Here is a 17434-nt window from a genome sequence, read left to right on the forward strand (position 1 = left end):
CTTTGTTTTACGCTGTCTTCAACTTAACAAGAATTGGAAAGAGAGTAGACGAGCTAATAAGTTTCACACAAGACAAGCATGAAATCAAAGCCTTTGCTCCATAATATAATTCATAGCGATGAAAGGTGACCAAGAATATTGTACAATGTAGTGCCTAAAAGCAGCAACGGGACCATTCAGTGACCCAAAAGAAAAGAGCTAAAGACAGACAAAAAGAACCAAGATATGCAGTTAGGACCAAAAGACTTGTCACATTTTGGTTAACATCTCTCTGCAACAAAATTAAGGAACCCTGGTATGAAAAGCCTTTTCACGTTAGTGCTACTGTTGATGATAAGGAGGCATTGCAGTAGAATAAGGTATGCCATTCTGTCCATGCATTGGCATCACCCCGGAGCCCATCTGAGGAGGCACACTAGCAGGTGGCATGTAAGGGTGACTATGCATCTGCATTGGCATTCCTGGATTTGCTGTGGCGGCAGCAGAGTTCCAGCCTGCAGAATGCTGAGGCGGAGCGACACCTGGAGCTGGAGCATAATGGGCAGGGCCACCGTATGGATGAACACCTGGACCTCCTATCTGAGGCTGCTGCCCAAAGATTGAAGGTTGAGAATTCAACATAGGGGTATTTGGGATTGTGTAATCTCTGCTGCGATCATTATTAACCTGAAATCAGTAAAGATATCCATTCAATTTAGACAATGACTTGTGCCCTCACTGGGAAAAGGAAAAGAAAGAAAAGGCTAAGGAGGCATGGGAGTATAAGCAATGAGCAAAAAAGAGATGGCTGACACTAAATCACAGAGTCCCCCTTACAGATTAATATCTCAAGCTTATAAAGCTTTCTCCACAAAGTTGCTTTTACCTTTATACTAAGATCAGTGTGTCGAGAGTAAGTGACATGAAGCTTGCAATATCCACCTTCATATATGGAATGTCCTTCTAAAGCTCCCTTCGCAACAACAGCTGTGCGTACATCTGTAGAATCATCAAATCTATTGCTTAGTTCAACTCACAAGCATCTTAGTATAGAATAATCAACTCAGATCCATTACTTCTGAGTTTGTACAAGCACCAATTCACAAGAGGAAACCTTGTTCTTCAGAGTATACGAAATTGAAAATAATTTTTTGACCAATCTAAAATATTTCCTTATCAAAAAAGAAAACATTTTTTTGACTAATATACCCACTATTTTCTTTTACACGAGACGCTTGAGAGGAAAACCAAAGTTGAAAAAAAGGACAGCTGGAAGTATATGACCCAATAAATATTCACTAGAAAGAAGTAGCCTCCTTGACTATAGAATGCCATGCATAAATCACAACATAATATAATGTCAAGAAGCTGAGAACAGTGTTTGGTCACTATGCCAAATGCTTTTAGAACATTGGAGCAAGAAAGTTCTGACTTGCGATTTGCAAGGGTAAGAACAATTACTGGCAAATTAACTGCACTTCATCTTACCAGGATATTGTATCAGAGCCTGAACCCCTCCATTCTTATCAAACATAGCAATCTTAAGTACAGGACCGAAAGCTGAGAAAACCTGAGGACATATGAAGGAAAATGAGGAAGCAATAAAACAACTCAGAAGACAGATCACAAGAGAATGTACAAAAGCTTTTTAGCAACTGAAGAGGGATGTTACCGTGTGTAGGACATCCAAGGTAACTGCATACTGCATGTTCTCAATGGAAGCAAGAAGAACATTACTCTCAGGTTCCAGTTTCTTCCCATCCAAACCCAAACTGAACTGTGACACGGATGGAAGAAATTTCAAAGAAAGGACAAACAGCATCTCAAGACAAGCTTGCCACCTAGGAACATATCTCAAACCACAGAAACTAGAAAAAGATTTGCACACCATGTAAAGACATACATACACACCAATCAATAAACTACGCCTCAATCCCATATTAGAGTAGGATATACATTCACACTTATCCAATTAATTCCTGCTGTATGAAAGGGCAGTATCATAAAGTAATCCCGGAGAAAGCACAACACCAGCAACAAGGAAACTGGAAGACAAAAATTTACCAATCCTAGCAAATCCTCTATGTGCAACTGATGCCTGCATACACATACACACACACGCACAGAGAGAGAGAGAGAGAGAGAGAGAGAGAGCTGTGACTGATGCATTACCTGACCACTTGCATCTATGGCTGAGGGAGCAATGGGAAGGTGAGGATTGGTGTAGTCCCTAAATCAGAAACATATACACGATATAAGATTGAAAGAGGAGGAGGAAATAATAAACCCAAACAAATTAAGTCATATACACGATACAATAAAGTATGATGAAGACTGCGCAAAAGCAATCTGTATGACCAGCTTTCAATAATTAAAACAAGTCATCAATTATGAATGTGTATGTTTGTATAGAAGATTGGGTGACTTTCAGTAGGTTCTCTACTTTTTGGTGCACTGTTTGTATACAGGAGTTTTCCTTCCCAGCATCTTTATCCCGAAAATAGTGCATGTGCGTGAGGGGAGGAGGATGGATATCATTTCTACCTGCTACGATGGCTCTGAAACTTCACGCTCAGATCCGTATGAGCAGAATATGTGATTTTAAGCGTACATGGTCCAAGTTCTGGAATCAAGTAACTAATGCATGAGAGAAGAAAAAAATCAGTCAACTGCCCCTCATGAACAAGAAGTGACTAATAAATATTTCTCCAGAACAGCAATTGAGTATAGTAAGAAAATTTAGAGCATATATTTTTCCCTTCACAAGATCATAGAAATTAGAATTCCATTAATAGCTCCGAGCATAGGTACATTTAAGCAGCCAGCCGACCCTCTGAATTTTAGCCAACTAAATTAAACGGGAAGACCAAACAATCATCTTTTCTGACAAGCATTTTTACAAGGATCAGCCCTCTTTCTCAGAAAGTCCTAGTTATGAATGCATTCTGTAGCAGGATTTAAAAAACAGAGTTTGATAAGCTCATTAGCCCCATTAACTAGAACTTAAATGAACACAAGAAGAAGGTGCCTGAAATGCCAATATAAAATATATGGAACGGGCTAAGGAGCATGTGTGTACCCCTTTAGTAAATTCTTAAAAAGCTCCTCAAAGATGTCCAGCCCCAATGTATATGCACCACATCTACAAAAATGATCCATAACCCAGCCAAAAATATAATCCAACATCACCTGGGAATGCTTCTTCCATCCAGGGCATCCTTTGCTGAAGTAGCGGTTTCTGCATCAGAAAATTGCACCAGAGCCTGAGGAGGGTTCAAGGAGGTGAGGGACTTGTCAGTTAATTAGGAGGTCAACAAACATATTGAGACTAATCAAGCTTGGTCGAATCCATCTTTCTGAAGCATAAATACCTGGAACCCGGCAGTCTTCTCAAATGTTGTAATCTTGTGCACAAATCCAAAAGCTGAAAACACCTGAAAGAATATGATAAGTTCAGAAATAGATCTATTCAATGCTAAAAAATTATAAATTTGGAGAAATCCTACATGCTAATGTGCACTTCCAGTCATGCTCTTCTCAAGTATTAGAAACAAATCCTATAAACAACATTTCTGTTTTTAATGATTATCAGTTATACCATCACAGAATAATACTGCAAATATTTTCTAATCAAGGAGTATTTCACAACAGTTGACCTAAAGAGGTTCTAAAAATGCAAAGGATATCGATAGGAGGAAGTACAAAAGAAGACCATCCCTCCTGTCATTTACTGCAAGGATACAAACAAAGGCACAAAACTACCTGAACTTGAACATGTGATGCAAACAAAACTACCTGAACATGAGAGACAGTTCACTGAAGTCACCAAATATAGGTCAACCACTCATGTATTCAGAAAATTCCACAAGAAAAAAAATTAACTTTCGCATCTGTGAATAAAGCCTAGGGCTCATTTCTTCATTACAAGGGCAACCTTGTCAAACAAAGCTCATAATCAAGAAGTTCTCAGCATCAGTAAGTCGCCTCAAGCTTGTAAAATCTTGGCCCAAAGCTGAGCAAGCTCCATTCCTTGAAGCAGTCTTTAAGAAAACCAAACTTTCCATCTATTAACATCCTAATAACACTAAAACTAGAGGGAAGGAGATTATTTCTTAAGCTAGTATCGAAGTTAAAAGGTTTTAGAAAATTTAAGACAAGCAAGTCATGGAGAGGGTAAGTTTAGAAAACAAAATATCTGAGTCGTATATAGATGGTTATCTGGCTTTGTGTTGAGCCTAATTGAGTTGGATCCTAAACTTTCAAGTTAATTAATCAAAAAGACATTATTACTCTAAGAAAAGCAAGCAAATTCTGCATCCATTGCAAGTTTCCAGATGCACATGCAACAAGTTTGCCTTGGACAACGAAAAACTGCAACTCCATTATGCATATGCTAAGGAGGGATGAAGATTTTGAGGAATAAGAATCATCTGACACTCCAAGAAAGTCAGGAAAGTTAGATGAGGAGAAGAAGGGAAGGAAGAGCTTGAGTTAAGCAAAAGAGAAAGGAGACAAACACACATTCGCTCTTTCTCCCGAAGCAATAAGCTGCCACTGAAGATATATCCTGGACACTGGCCTGCTGATCCATTCAATTTCATGTCAAAGAGTGCTCAATAAAGCATGAAATAGCCCAACCTAATTACCAAAACTACAGAAAAACCTTTCTATGAAGAAGATTTCCTTTCCACCAAGGTACATGGGAAGTAATGTAATCCTTACCAAATGTAAAACATCAATACTGACAAGGCGGGCATCATTCCCCTCAATTGTAACCAACAACACATTTCCAGCTACATCTGCTGTAGTTTTGTTGTTCACTATCTCTTGCCTGTTAGAATATTGTAGGTAGACGGTTTTCCCTCGTACCTGAGCCGGTTCTGAGGAAGAGGCGTAGTACGATATCATTGCAATAGCTTGATTTAATTCTGCCTACACATATTAACACTTCAGAAACAAGAAAATCAAGTTTTGAAGGACGTGCAGTTTGACAAGAAAACAGAAATGTAATGAAAGAGCATGGTGAACTAGCTGCTTACGAACTCTCTCTCTTTTTTTATGAGGAAAGGTGAGTAATTTTATATTTTGAGAAAGTAGAATTAATATAAGCAAACTTGACCAAGCACTAAGATGGTGCAGATCAGCCCAAAATTTGACCAGATACTTACTAACTCTATAAATGCCTGATTCCGGTTCGCTCCAACATTACACTTGGTATTAACGACTTTACCAAATGGCTTCCCCAATTCGATCAGCTCCTCCTCTGTGCACTCCCATGGTAAGTTTCTCAAATGAAGGACCTTTGATGGTGGCTGTGTGTATCGAAACTGGGGTTGGCTAGACCCAGATGCCATCCTAACTATAAAGACAAGCTTCAAACAGAATAACAAAATTAAAATGGTATTCGCTCAATAATAACACTCCTCGAGCTGTCAAAGCTAAGAGCCTGATTGGATTATGAGCAGTATATAAACTATATAAAATTTGATGCTAAATGTGCCAGCGCAATAATCAAATGTTACCTTGTGTAATTTTCTTATCAAAAAATATATGTAATCTTGTGTAATATAATGCGCTTAAATAGAAAGCAATTCTGCAGGAATATAATTAGAATAAGTACAACCATTGCCACAAATTATCTTTCTTATTCATACTAGGAATGCCTCTTATGTTAAGCTTTCAAATGAAGGTATATACTGTGTAACTATAACCTGCTCAACCCGGTTTTTTATATCAGGGTCAACCCATTATATTTTTCCTTATCGCACGCAAAGTTAACGCGAAACACCAATAAAGAAAGAGAAAATTAGGTAGAACGCTGGCATTTAATGCATTTAAGCAAAATTCTCTGCTAGAACATGACTTGTGTTCTCGCTAAACTAAACATCAACTCTTCAAACTTCAGTCATTCAATTACATTGGCGAATCCATGTTATACTGGTGTCATCACATTACATCAGTCCTTCCCCTTCCCCTCTCCACCAAAAATAAATACTTAAGTGAAGAACCCAGAAAACATCACCCTAAGAAAATGAAGCGAATCACAAGCTTCCACCAACAGGAAAACAATTAATTTATCCACAGATAATAAGCAACATATCTAATTTATGCAGCTAAAAAGACATCAACTTTATGGTCAACCAACTACAAACCCGGATAGGACAGTGAATCGAACGTAATCGTCAGCTGGATTTAGTACCAGATTAACCGGGACATGATAAAATAGGAGGAAAAAACATACAATATCGTACAATCCCTCTACTCAAACTCATCGAATATATAAAAACAAAAAGGGAAAAAAGGAGCTAATTGATTGAAATCATTGTCGCCGTCAAAAAATGTTCAAACGCAAACGTTTAAATTAGAATGAAGAAGAGAGATTAGGGCACAAAACGAGGGGAAAACATAATCATGTGATATTGAATTAGAAACCCTAAAACAACGTTTTGATTTGAATGAACAAAAAACATAGATTTAGAGCAGCCATACCTATGTTATCTGAGATTAGGGTTTCACAGACGGAAACGGAAGAGCGCACAGCTTTGAGTCGTGACAACGCAGAGTATACTTGATTAATTGATATGAATATTGTTAATTTTTTATATTATGAACGGTAGATGGCTTATATATAGCTCTTGAATGACCGGTGCAAAGCATATACGAAAATTAAACTCGATTAATGAAAGTTCAAAGACTCGGAATAGTATGAAAATGTTTCTTTCAAGAATTGGATAACAATATTTGTTTTTATGACCTATTACGATTTTAGAAATCAAATAATTTTTACATCAAATTATCTTCAGGCCATTGTTACTCTTCTAATGTAGATTAGAAACAAATTAAATTTTGTATTGAAATCAATGTAACTATGAACTATGTTTTTTATCGAAATACTCGCCTTGACTCAACTATAAGATTTAACAATTGGATACATATGAAATTTCTAATCACCATGGACGCGAACGGTTATCAAATGGGTGAAACCTTTCAATGACTTGTTTCTCTCATGTTTTGTAGTAATTGTATATGGTGAAATATGATATGACATGTGGTCGCCTAAAGAAAGTACACGCGGAATCCAAGACAGAGATGGACGAAAATTGAGCGCAGTTATTTCACTTGTCACCGGAAAGGATAACGTTCATAAAAGTATATTAAATGCTCTGCGCCCGGTAACATTTAATAGGGAATATTCTGCAGCATTAAGAGCGACGGTCTGTTACAAAGAATTTGGTATTTATGTTCACCGTTATGTATTTACCAATGAACCTCATAATTGACATTTAAGGAGGACATGATCCTACGACTTATTTCCCTAGAGATAGCTATAAATAGTGAGCTCAGTTATCATTGTAAGAGACATGAATTTTCTGGCAAAACTTATATTATATTCTATACGAAATTTAATACAATCTTATTTTCTTGCTTTTTGATCTCATCATTGTTGTGCCCGAAAACTTTGTTCCTGTAACCGTCATCTCTGTTGTTTCGTCTATATTTCAAGGTTAAATATTGTACATTTCTTCAATTATTGTATTATTTCATGATCAAATTAATTCATTTGTCTAAAAATCAAGTATAAATTCAACTATACCGTTTTACGGGTAAACAGTTTGGCCCCCATCGTTAGGCCTACACAGTCGTGCAATTAAATTGATCCTTGCCTTTTTTACTAACGTGTTTTGATTACTTTGTCTTATAAAAAAATCACGAAAATGGCAAATAATATTGTTAACGACACACACAACCCTAAAATTCGAGGGGATCAGCCTAATTTTGAGGATTCAATCATTGACACCCGCAGTGAGGGAAATGACGCCACGTCGGTGCATGACAGGCAGTACCCTCGACAGGTTCGGGAGACAACTCCTGATGATGCTGATGAGGAGCATGTAGCAGATGTGGTGAGGGTCATGTAAGAGCAACAATGCAATCATTTTAGGCCATCTCACGCAGCAGGATCAGGTTATGACGGAACTGAAGCTGGCGTTATTAGGTGATTCGAATAATGCAAACATATGAGATATAATTCCTCTTGTTGTTCCCGCAGACGAAACAACGCAGAGAGTCGACAACAACAATCTCAGGGGTGAAGTTGGCTCTGACATGACTGGGGTGGAGCAGATCCGGTCTCAACAACAATAACGATTCGTTCAAGGATGAACTTTTGCGGTTTATGAGGGAAGTAAACACCCGCATTGATCAAATCCCGGGCGCGCCACTAGTATTGAAAGGCCCAAACTCGAAGAAGTATATTCAATTACCGTACAAGCCGAGTGCGACACCAGAACTAATCCCGAAGCGATTCAAAATGCCTGAAATTCCAAAGTATGATGGAACTTCAGACCCACATGAGCATATTACTACATGTACAATGGCGGTGAAAGAAAATGATTTAGCTCCTCACGAAATTGGATCTGTGTTGCTAAAGAAATTCGGAGAAACTCTCACGAGGGGAGCTCTAACGTGGTATTCATTATTACCCGAGCATTCGATAGATTCCTTCGAGATGCTCGCAGATTCTTTCATTAAGGTCATGCCGTGGCCAGAAAAGTGCAAGCCCGGAAGGCCGACATATTCAAGATCGCACAGGGAGAATCTGAATTATTACGAGAGTTTGTTACTCAATTCCAGAAAGAAAGAATGATGCTCCCGACCGTCCCAGATGAATGGGTAGCTGAAGCATTCACCAAAGGATTGATTCCAAAATGTTTAGACGCTTCCCGAAAGCTGAATGAGAGCCTGCTTGAGTTTCAAGCAACAACTTGGGCAAATGTACACAACCGATAAAAGTCAAAGATAAGGATCGAATATGACTAGGTCGATTTTTCATCATCGGCCAGAGGACGGGAGAAAAGCAAAACAAAATCAAAGGATGAATACGACGCAGATAGATGGACTTCGAGGGGCCGATTTTTGCCCTACGAGCGGACCGAAAGTCGTGGCAGAAACTTTTGGGCACCAAACAAATTCATCAATGACAGAGGGACCGATCGTGGTCGAAATAATAGATCGCTTCAGGATAAGGAGATGTCGGGATCTCGGTTTCCTTCTTACCCCAAGTTATCGGAATACAACTTCAACGTTAGTATAGTGGATTTGGTGTCAGCCATGAGAAACATTAAGGATGTACGATTCCCGAGACCTATAAGATCTGATTCCAGTCAGAGAGATCCCAACCTATGGTGCGAGTACCATAGGACGAAAGGTCACTGGATAGGGGACTGCCGACGTATCTTAGAGGAGGTGGCAACATTATTAAAGAACGACCACCTTAGAGAATTCTTGAGTGACCGAGCTAAGAACAATTATGGTCGTAACAGAGACAACGCGAAACTTTCGAAAGTAGGAAAATAACCCTTATGCCAAACGATCAATATGTTCTTCGGGGGTGATGAGATTAATGGGGTCACCTTTTTGGCAGCAAAGAAGATTAAAATATCGATAACTCATAGCAAAAGACTCTGGGAAGACGATATTACTTTCACGGAGGAAGACGCAGACGGGTTGTTGTTACCACACAACGACGCATTGGTAATCTCTTTAAATGTGTTAGATTTCAAGATTAAACGTATTCTAGTGAATCCAGGAAGTTCGGCTAATATGATATGATGGAGAGTATTGGAACAAGCTAAACTCGCCAGAAGCATTATTCCGGCAACAAAGCTTCTTGCTGGATTCAACCTTGCGAGCGTGACGACCCGGAGAGAGATATTGCTGCTCACGAACGCTGAAGGGGTAATGAAAACAATTCTCTTCTAAGAAATAGATGGTGATATGGGATACAACATCATCCTGGGGAGGCCATGGTTACACGAGATGAAAGCTATACCTTCAACATATCACCAATTACTGAAGTTTCCAATGCCCAAAGGAATCAAGCAGATAAGAGGTGATCAACCGACAGCAAGGGAGATGAATGCAATCTCAGTTTCCCTGTAGCAAGGGGAAGGAGCGCACGACATACTAATTACAGGAACTTGCGCCTTTTCCCGAGTTAGAAGGAGGTAGCCGAGGAGCAAAGTCGTCAAAACAATATCAGGTACCGAGATATTTCCAAGTTTCGGAAGAGACGAACGCAACAAAATCCACAGCGGAGGAATTGGAGCAAGTGGTATTGTTCAAAGAATTCCTAGAAAGAAAATTTCATTTGGGGACAGGACTGCACCCCGAGCTCAGGTCTGGTTTTATTGAATTTCTTAAACTTAACGTTGATTGTTTTGCATGGTCGCACGAGGATATGACAGGTATCCCGACGGAAATAGCCGTACACAAGTTGAGTTTGGATCCCAACATACCACCGGTACGACAGAAGAAACGTCTTATTGTCGAGGTCAGGAATAAATTCATCAAAGAAAAGGTAACACGCTTGCTTAAAATCGGTTCGGTCAGAGAGGTAAGATATCCAGACTGGCTATCCGTATTACGAGATTAGGCCGATAAGAGAATGATAATTATTAATTAGTAATAAAATATGGCAAAGTCATTGAGCCTATTCTATTACAAAAGTTCCACACATGGAATGTCGTCGGCATTCTTCTCCTATTTGCTACAATTGCTTTAGTGCGACCAACAAGGAAAGGGAAGGGCGTGACAAAAGGGAAATAGATTAGTTGTTCCTAAGAAGAACAATAAATTTCGCATGTGCGTAGACTATAAAGATCTTAACAAATCGTGCCCGAAAGACTCGTTCTCACTGCCAAATATCGATCAAATGATTGATGCCACGACCGGGCACGAGTTGATGAGTTTCCTTGATCCTTATTCCGGGTACAACCAAATTAAGATGAACCCAGAAGATCAGGAAAAAAATCATTTATAACAAATTTCGGTACATATTGTTACAATGTAATGGCCTTCGGGTTAAAAAAACGTCGGAGCCACTTATCAACGGCTCGTAAATAAGATGTTTAAAATGCAATTAGGAAAGACCATGGAAGTTTACATAGATGATATGCTCGTTAAGTCTTTGAATGCAGGTGACCACCTTAAGTATTTACAAGAAACATTCGACATCCCGAGGAAGCATAACATGAAACTAAACCCCGAGAAGTGCGCTTTCGGGGTCAGTTTTGGTAAGTTCCTAAGGTTTTTGGTCTCACGAAGGGGAATTGAGGTAAACCCTGACAAAATCAAGGTCGTAGACGATATCCCGGATTAATTGTCAAGCGTAAAGGAAGTCCAAAGACTCACATGAAGGTTATCAGCTTTGAGCATGTTCATTTCCCGGTTATCAGCTTTGAGCATGTTTAATGCCACCCGATAGTTGTGGTGACTACTTTCCCTTTGTGGAATATCCTCCACAAACCCGAGCTCTCGGGTATATTGGCCAAATAAGCTGTCGAAATGAGTGAATTCGACATAGAATATAAACTAAGGACTGCAATTAAGTTACAACTCTTGGCTGACTTCGTGGCCAATTTTAGTATGGGAATACTACCTGTGGCAACTAAGGAGGTAGTAATGGTGTCGGAATTGACATCGGGGGTTTGGACCTTATTTACGGACGGAGTTTTGAATGTAAAAGGGTTCGGGATCAGAATAGTCTTAATTACTCCTTCAGGGGAAACCTTAAGGCAGACCATCAGAACAATTCTTTTAACTAACAGTGAAGTAGAGTATGAAGCTTTGATTGCAAGGCTCAAATTGGCCCGGGGACTTGATTCCGAGGTTATCGAAATCAAATGTGCCTCACAGCTGGTGGTAAATCAGGTCTATGGAATCTTTGATACTAAAGAAGAACGTATGCAACAATACGTGATAAAGGTCCAGGCTCTTTTGGCACGATTAAGGGAATGGTCAGTTACTCATATCCCGAGGGAGGATAATGCAGAAGCGAATGCATTAGCAAACTTAGGATCATCGACAGAAATAAAGGGATCAGAGTTCGGAACGGTGGTACAACTAATGAGCTCAGTCCTGGATACAAATGGGTACTATGATGTGAATTCAGCTAGTCTGGTCTGGGACTAGAGAAATGAAATAATCAACTACCTCGAGAACGGAAAGTTGCCCGACGACCCCAAAGCATCACAGGCGTTACGCGCTAAAGCTGCAAGTTATAGCTTCAGGAAAGACCAATTGTATAGAAAATCTTTCCAAGGCCTGGTGGCCCGGTGTTTAGGAGCGTCAGAAGCTGACTATGTCATGAGAGAAATCCACGAAGGGATATGCGGCAACCACTCAGGCGCAGGGTCTTTGGTGCTGAAATTGGTACGGGCATGATATTATTGGCCTCGCATGGAACAAGACGCCAAAGATTTCGTACGAAAATTTGATAGATACTAAAGTTACGCATCACTAGTACATCAACCAGTAGAACCCTTACATTCGGTTCTGTCCCCATGGTCGTTCATGAAATGGGGGATGGACATCGTCGGACCGCTACCACCGGCTCCCGGAAAGGTAATGTTTCTTTTAATTTTGACTGATTATTTTTCTAAATGGGTGGAAGCAGGTTCTTATCAGAAGATCGGAGAACGCAAAGTGGTCGATTTCCTATGGGAAAATATAATTTGCAGGCTTAGGATACCAAAAGAGATAGCATGCGACAATGGGCCACAGTTTATCGGTGCAAAAGTTACAAAATTCCTTAAAGACTTGAAAATAAAGAGGATCACATCTTCTACTTATCATCCGAGCGCAAATGGTCAAGCGGAGTCAACAAACAAAGTGATTATTCAAAACCTCAAGAAAAGGTTGGAAGCAGCAAAAGGCAAATGGCACAAAGAATTTCCCGGAGTTCTATGGGCCTACCGAACCACGGCCAAATCGAGCACATGAGAAACTCCTTTTTCTCGTATTTACGGTGTTGAAGCCCTAATCCCGGTAGAAATGGGTGAACCAACTTTGAGATATTCTCAGAAAAATGGAGAATCGAATGACAAAGCAATGCTAAACAACTTGGAACTGCTCAAGGAACGCAGAGACTTAGCGCATGTAAGGATGGCAGCTCAAAAGCAGAGAATGAAGCAATATTATAATCAAAGAGCCAACTTCTGTTATTTCAAAGTAGGAGACTTGATTCTAATGAAAGTAACCCAAAGTACTAGAGAGATCAACGCGAGAAAGCTAGGTACAATGTGGGAAGGTCTCTACCAGATTTCAGCTATTATTGGGAAAGGTTCATACGAGTTGGAGAACCAGAATAGAGACAAGTTTCCCAACAACTGGAACGTGGAACATCTCAAAAGATATTATTGTTGATGAACATTATTCAATAGGAAATATGTGCTGCACTCTTTTTTCCTTCGTTCAATTTTTGTCCTAATTGGGTTTCTTCGGTAAGGTTTTTTTAATGAGGCAGCGACAGAAAGCATACTATGAAGACAACAACAACAAGACCTTTAATAACAAGTCAAACAAACAAGCTTCCACTTTGGGATGATTATCTAATCTTTGGTTCGATAGCAAATTCCCATCGGAAAGTTAAGTTTGCTACCGAACAAGGGTTACCCTACCGTTCGCGAGCACAAATCACTAGAGGACTGTTAGGTATTCTTTTGCCCGATAGCATGGATTCCTAAGGGGAAGTAAGGTATGTTGCCGAGTGAAGGATTACATAGCAATTCATTGGTGGAACCTTCGAAGATACAAGACTTCCAGTGTTCTAATCCGCACTCTCCGCATTCGAACACTGGGGGAATGATATGAAGATACAACAACAATGACTGCCACATCAACCAGAAAACAAAAATCCGGAAATAAAATGCATCATCGGAATGGGGGACTGTGCAGCCAGCCCCGTAGAAACTAGTTGTACAAGATAGCCATAAGTAATGGCAATTTCTTTTTTGCATAGCAAGATTCTTATGTATTTTTTGAAATAGAAGGAATAAAATGAAATCCTTTTGCTTTTATCTTGTTTCTTGTCCGAACGATGAGCTAACTTTGTCATTTGAAAGTTAAACAAGTACTTTAAATATTAGTACTGTAATGAACATGAGATGTCATCTTCAAGAGCACCGTAAACATAATAGGGCCCTCTTTTATAAAAACCCTCACGTTAAAGGGTTGGTTCCGGAAGAATCAATGCCCGGAATCTAAAATTCCACCGGGAAAAAATTCACCCGAATTCGTATAAGAAAAGGACGCAAAAAGCAAACTTGGCAAATATTCACAGAAACCCTCACGTGAAAGGGAAACTTGCGCAAATATTCATAGAAACCCTCACGTAAAAGGGATAATACTCGGAACCAAAATGCTTTGAAGAAAAGGCATCCGAGACTACACATAGTAAAGCGCCAATAGAACATCAAGCGTAGAATGCTTGACCAAGTGCAAAAGTTAAAGATTTGCATGGATATTCAAATGAAAGTATGACCCAAATGATACTTGAGCAAAAATATATCTTTAGTTACAAGAACGGGCCAAAACGATAAAAGTACAAAATGGGATAAGAAAGATAAAGCTAAACTGCAGCGCCTCCGAAACCATGAGGAAGATAAGTATCCGCATCCCCAGGAAAAGTAGGTGTTTTCACCAATTGTTCAACATTTTCCCTAGTTTGGTCTTCGACATCATCGTCTTCCGATCCCTTTTTAGTTTTCGAAAACTCGGAACCGAAATCAGAAGAACCTGGAGCATCAGACTGCGCTGGGAGTCCATTTTTTGCAGCCAACTCAAGCACTAGGGCATTGTTCAACAAGCACTTCCCGAGAGTGCCTGAATCTTTTCTCAGTCTTTTTCTGAAGCCAAAGGCTTCAGATAGTTAGCAAGCTCCACATGCTAGGATAGCAAGTTGCATCCAATAGAGACCGAAAGAGTAACGTTCCTCCTCCTTTGTGGATCTTTAGAATGGACAACATAATTTTGCCCCAAATTCCCATGAACTGGGGACTGTGGAAGAGGAACACCTTCTTCATGGTCAGGTGCGGCCGATGGAGGTAATGTAGCAACTGCTGGTGGAAGAGTGGATGAAGATGGAAGTGATGTAGCAGTTGCTGGTGTTAGTGAAGGTGGAGATAAAGCTGATGGAGTTGAAGAAAGAGAAACATTTGCATCAAATATAGTGCCGGTTGTTGGATGCTCGTAAACCAAAGACGGCAAGGACCCGGTACTTTACCCCGCAACACCGGTTATAACAATTGGGGCCCGAAAATGGGAGTCGACATATTCTACTAAATCAGATTCTCCCCATAGTGTCGAGACATCGTCTTCAGTTAGTGTAACTATCTCAACAGGTCGAGCATCCTATTGAGATGACGAGGATCGTCGCCTTATATGTAAAGAAGCTCCCTCATCGACATATTATTCATCATCATCAATCATCACGGTGTCTATGACCGGCTCGAAAGGAGGACCAGTTGTCATCGCCACTGGAGATGACTCGGGGGCATCAGTTTTTGCCCTCTTATTCTTTTCCCCAACCGCGGAGGAATGTCTTCTCTTCGGTTGCTTATCCTCCGACCGGGGACTCCGTAAAGAAGAGTTTGCGCCCGAAGCAGGCTCGGAGATACCTGTTCGAGTAAGTGCTTCCTGAAGCAGCCTCACTACATCAGCATGATCAGCCAAAACATCAACCTCGGGGACAACAACAGAGCCCACAGGTAGACCTAATTTCATGAACAAGTCAAAAGGGTTCAATCAAGTTCTTCGTAATGAAAGCAATGTAAATTAAAATTACCATGATTTTTGGCCTTTCACCCGTATTTAAGGGCCAGTTCTTTCCATAAACGAGTTTTGGGCATCGTGACATCCAAAATTGTTTGAACCCACTGGTCTAAACATGCTACCACCGGTGGGATCCATCGAGTTACGAGTGCAGTTCCAAGTAGTCAGAAAGGATAAAGTTGTTGTCGGAATAATGTCGTTGGTGGCAATTGCAACAAACCGTTCCATCCACCCACGGTCGTTGTCATCATCCATGCTAGACAGCAAAGCATGGTGGCCACCCTTGCAAAGGTTTATCATTCCCCCGCGGAAGATTTTGGGGGAATAAAATTTCATCATATGAGCTAAGGTTATGTCACGACCCAATATCAATCGTCGTGATGTCGCCTATCGTGGAACTAGGCCAGTCTCAACTCAATAACCCAACACCAACAACAATAAGTTTGAAAACGTTAACGGAAGCATTTAATATTTAAGAAAAACTATTTAAAATATATAAAAATCCCAAAGTGATACAATCCAACCCAAAACTAGGGTGTCACTGAGTACATGAGCGTCTAGATCAGAAATACAGTCTACTATAGTGTCTAGAGATATAAACTGAAAGTAAGACAAAGATAAAGAAGGAGAGTCAAGGCCCGCGAACAATGTGCATCTACCCTGATAGTCTCCAAAACTATAGAATCCTCAATCGCCTGGATCTACACACGAGATGCAGGGAGTAATGTGAGTACACCAACTCAGTAAGTAACAAGTTCAAACTTTGGACTAAAAGGTAGTGACAAACTCAACCTCAATAGGTATAACAAAAATAAATGTGCAGAAACGTAGGCATGCTTTCAAGTCAAATATACAACTCAAACAGTAAAGGAAATACATATCTGAACATAGTAAGGTATACAACTCAGCTATCTCTACATGCCAATGCACAGACTGTATGAAATACACTATGTGCTCCACTCTCAAGTATTCAACCACTCAGTACTGTATATGGCCATCCGGCCCAGGAAAATCCATCCCGGAACATATACAACAGTGACTATAAGTCAATAGTACCGAGGAAAAAGGGCAATCCAACCCTGTGGAGAAATCCATCTCCAAGTATCAAGTACTTCGAACAAATCCATGTCCAAGGAAATCCATCCCTCAATAATATCAGCCGCGCTCACTGGGGGTGTGTTATAGTGTGGCGTGCAGCCCGATCCCATAACTGTCACTCATAACCAGGCACTCGGCCTCGCTCAGTCATCAACCTCTCCAATCCCACCACAGGCCCACAATGTCACAAAAACAACTCGGAACAATGATATGATGAATCAATAAATAATTGAGACCGAGATATGATATAAAAAAAATGTATGATCATGACTGAGTATGGAATAGCAAATGAAACTAGTGAGATGACAGCAAGAAATGACCGTTAAGGGTCCAACCAATACCGGCACAAAGCCTAAACATGATATCTAGCACGATCTATAGCTCAACTACTTTATCACCTGATGAAAACATGGATATCAACAGGATAGAGTCACTAAACGGTGCCATGGAATCACCCAGGTCACAATTCTCACGGTGCACGTCCGTCAATTGTCATGTGTGTCACCTCAATACCAATCACATAGCATATAATTTGGGGTCTCGAACCCTCAGAACCAAGTTTGAAAATATTACTTATCTCAAACCAAGAAAAATCCTACTCCGGAATTCCCTTGCTTCTCAATTCGGCCTTCGAACGTCCCGAATCTAGTCACAAGTAATACAATACGATCAATATAGGCTAAAGGAATTAATTCCACAAAAAAATACCAAATTATAGCCAAAATCCGAAATCGACTCAAACCCG

General features: G+C 40.1%; 2 protein-coding genes across 6 annotated transcripts; one reads left to right on the forward strand and one right to left on the reverse strand.

Moving 5' to 3' along the window:
* Positions 1 to 79: 79 nt before the first annotated feature.
* LOC104086985 (polypyrimidine tract-binding protein homolog 2) lies at positions 80 to 6626 on the reverse strand. 5 transcript variants are annotated; one of them, XM_009591355.4, is made up of 11 exons: positions 6469 to 6626; positions 5148 to 5338; positions 4702 to 4911; positions 3351 to 3413; positions 3169 to 3242; positions 2524 to 2616; positions 2152 to 2209; positions 1652 to 1756; positions 1468 to 1549; positions 866 to 978; positions 80 to 666 (listed from the first exon to the last, which is right to left on the reverse strand). In XM_009591355.4, exons 2-11 carry the CDS (start codon positions 5331 to 5333, stop codon positions 322 to 324), a joined length of 1329 nt encoding a protein of 442 aa, XP_009589650.1. In that variant the 5' UTR covers positions 5334 to 5338; positions 6469 to 6626; the 3' UTR covers positions 80 to 321. The 5 variants fall into 5 exon arrangements, with proteins under 5 accessions (XP_009589650.1, XP_009589649.1, XP_009589651.1 ...); XM_009591354.4 differs by having other exon boundaries at positions 5148 to 5351; XM_009591356.4 differs by lacking the exon at positions 6469 to 6626 and having other exon boundaries at positions 4702 to 4926; positions 5148 to 5286.
* Positions 6627 to 11325: 4699 nt separating this feature from the next.
* On the forward strand, positions 11326 to 11952 carry LOC138908141 (uncharacterized). The gene has a single exon (XM_070198783.1). The coding sequence runs from the start codon at positions 11326 to 11328 to the stop codon at positions 11950 to 11952; it is 627 nt and encodes a 208-aa protein (XP_070054884.1).
* Positions 11953 to 17434: the final 5482 nt, after the last annotated feature.

Source organism: Nicotiana tomentosiformis, chromosome 3, assembly GCF_000390325.3.
Source record: "Nicotiana tomentosiformis chromosome 3, ASM39032v3, whole genome shotgun sequence".
NCBI lineage: Eukaryota > Viridiplantae > Streptophyta > Magnoliopsida > Solanales > Solanaceae > Nicotiana > Nicotiana tomentosiformis.

Bases quoted from the DNA above. Each gene is read 5' to 3' on its own strand.
- LOC104086985 (XM_009591355.4), bottom strand. From the start codon at position 5,333: ATGGCATCTGGGTCTAGCCAACCCCAGTTTCGATACACACAGCCACCA. The intron at 979-1,467 runs GTAAGATGAAGT...ATGATTCTACAG, and splicing joins GGCTCTGATACAATATCCTG to ATGTACGCACAGCTGTTGTT. The intron at 667-865 runs GTAAAAGCAACT...TACTGATTTCAG, and splicing joins ACACTGATCTTAGTATAAAG to GTTAATAATGATCGCAGCAG.
- LOC138908141 (XM_070198783.1), top strand. From the start codon at position 11,326: ATGAGTGAATTCGACATAGAATATAAACTAAGGACTGCAATTAAGTTA.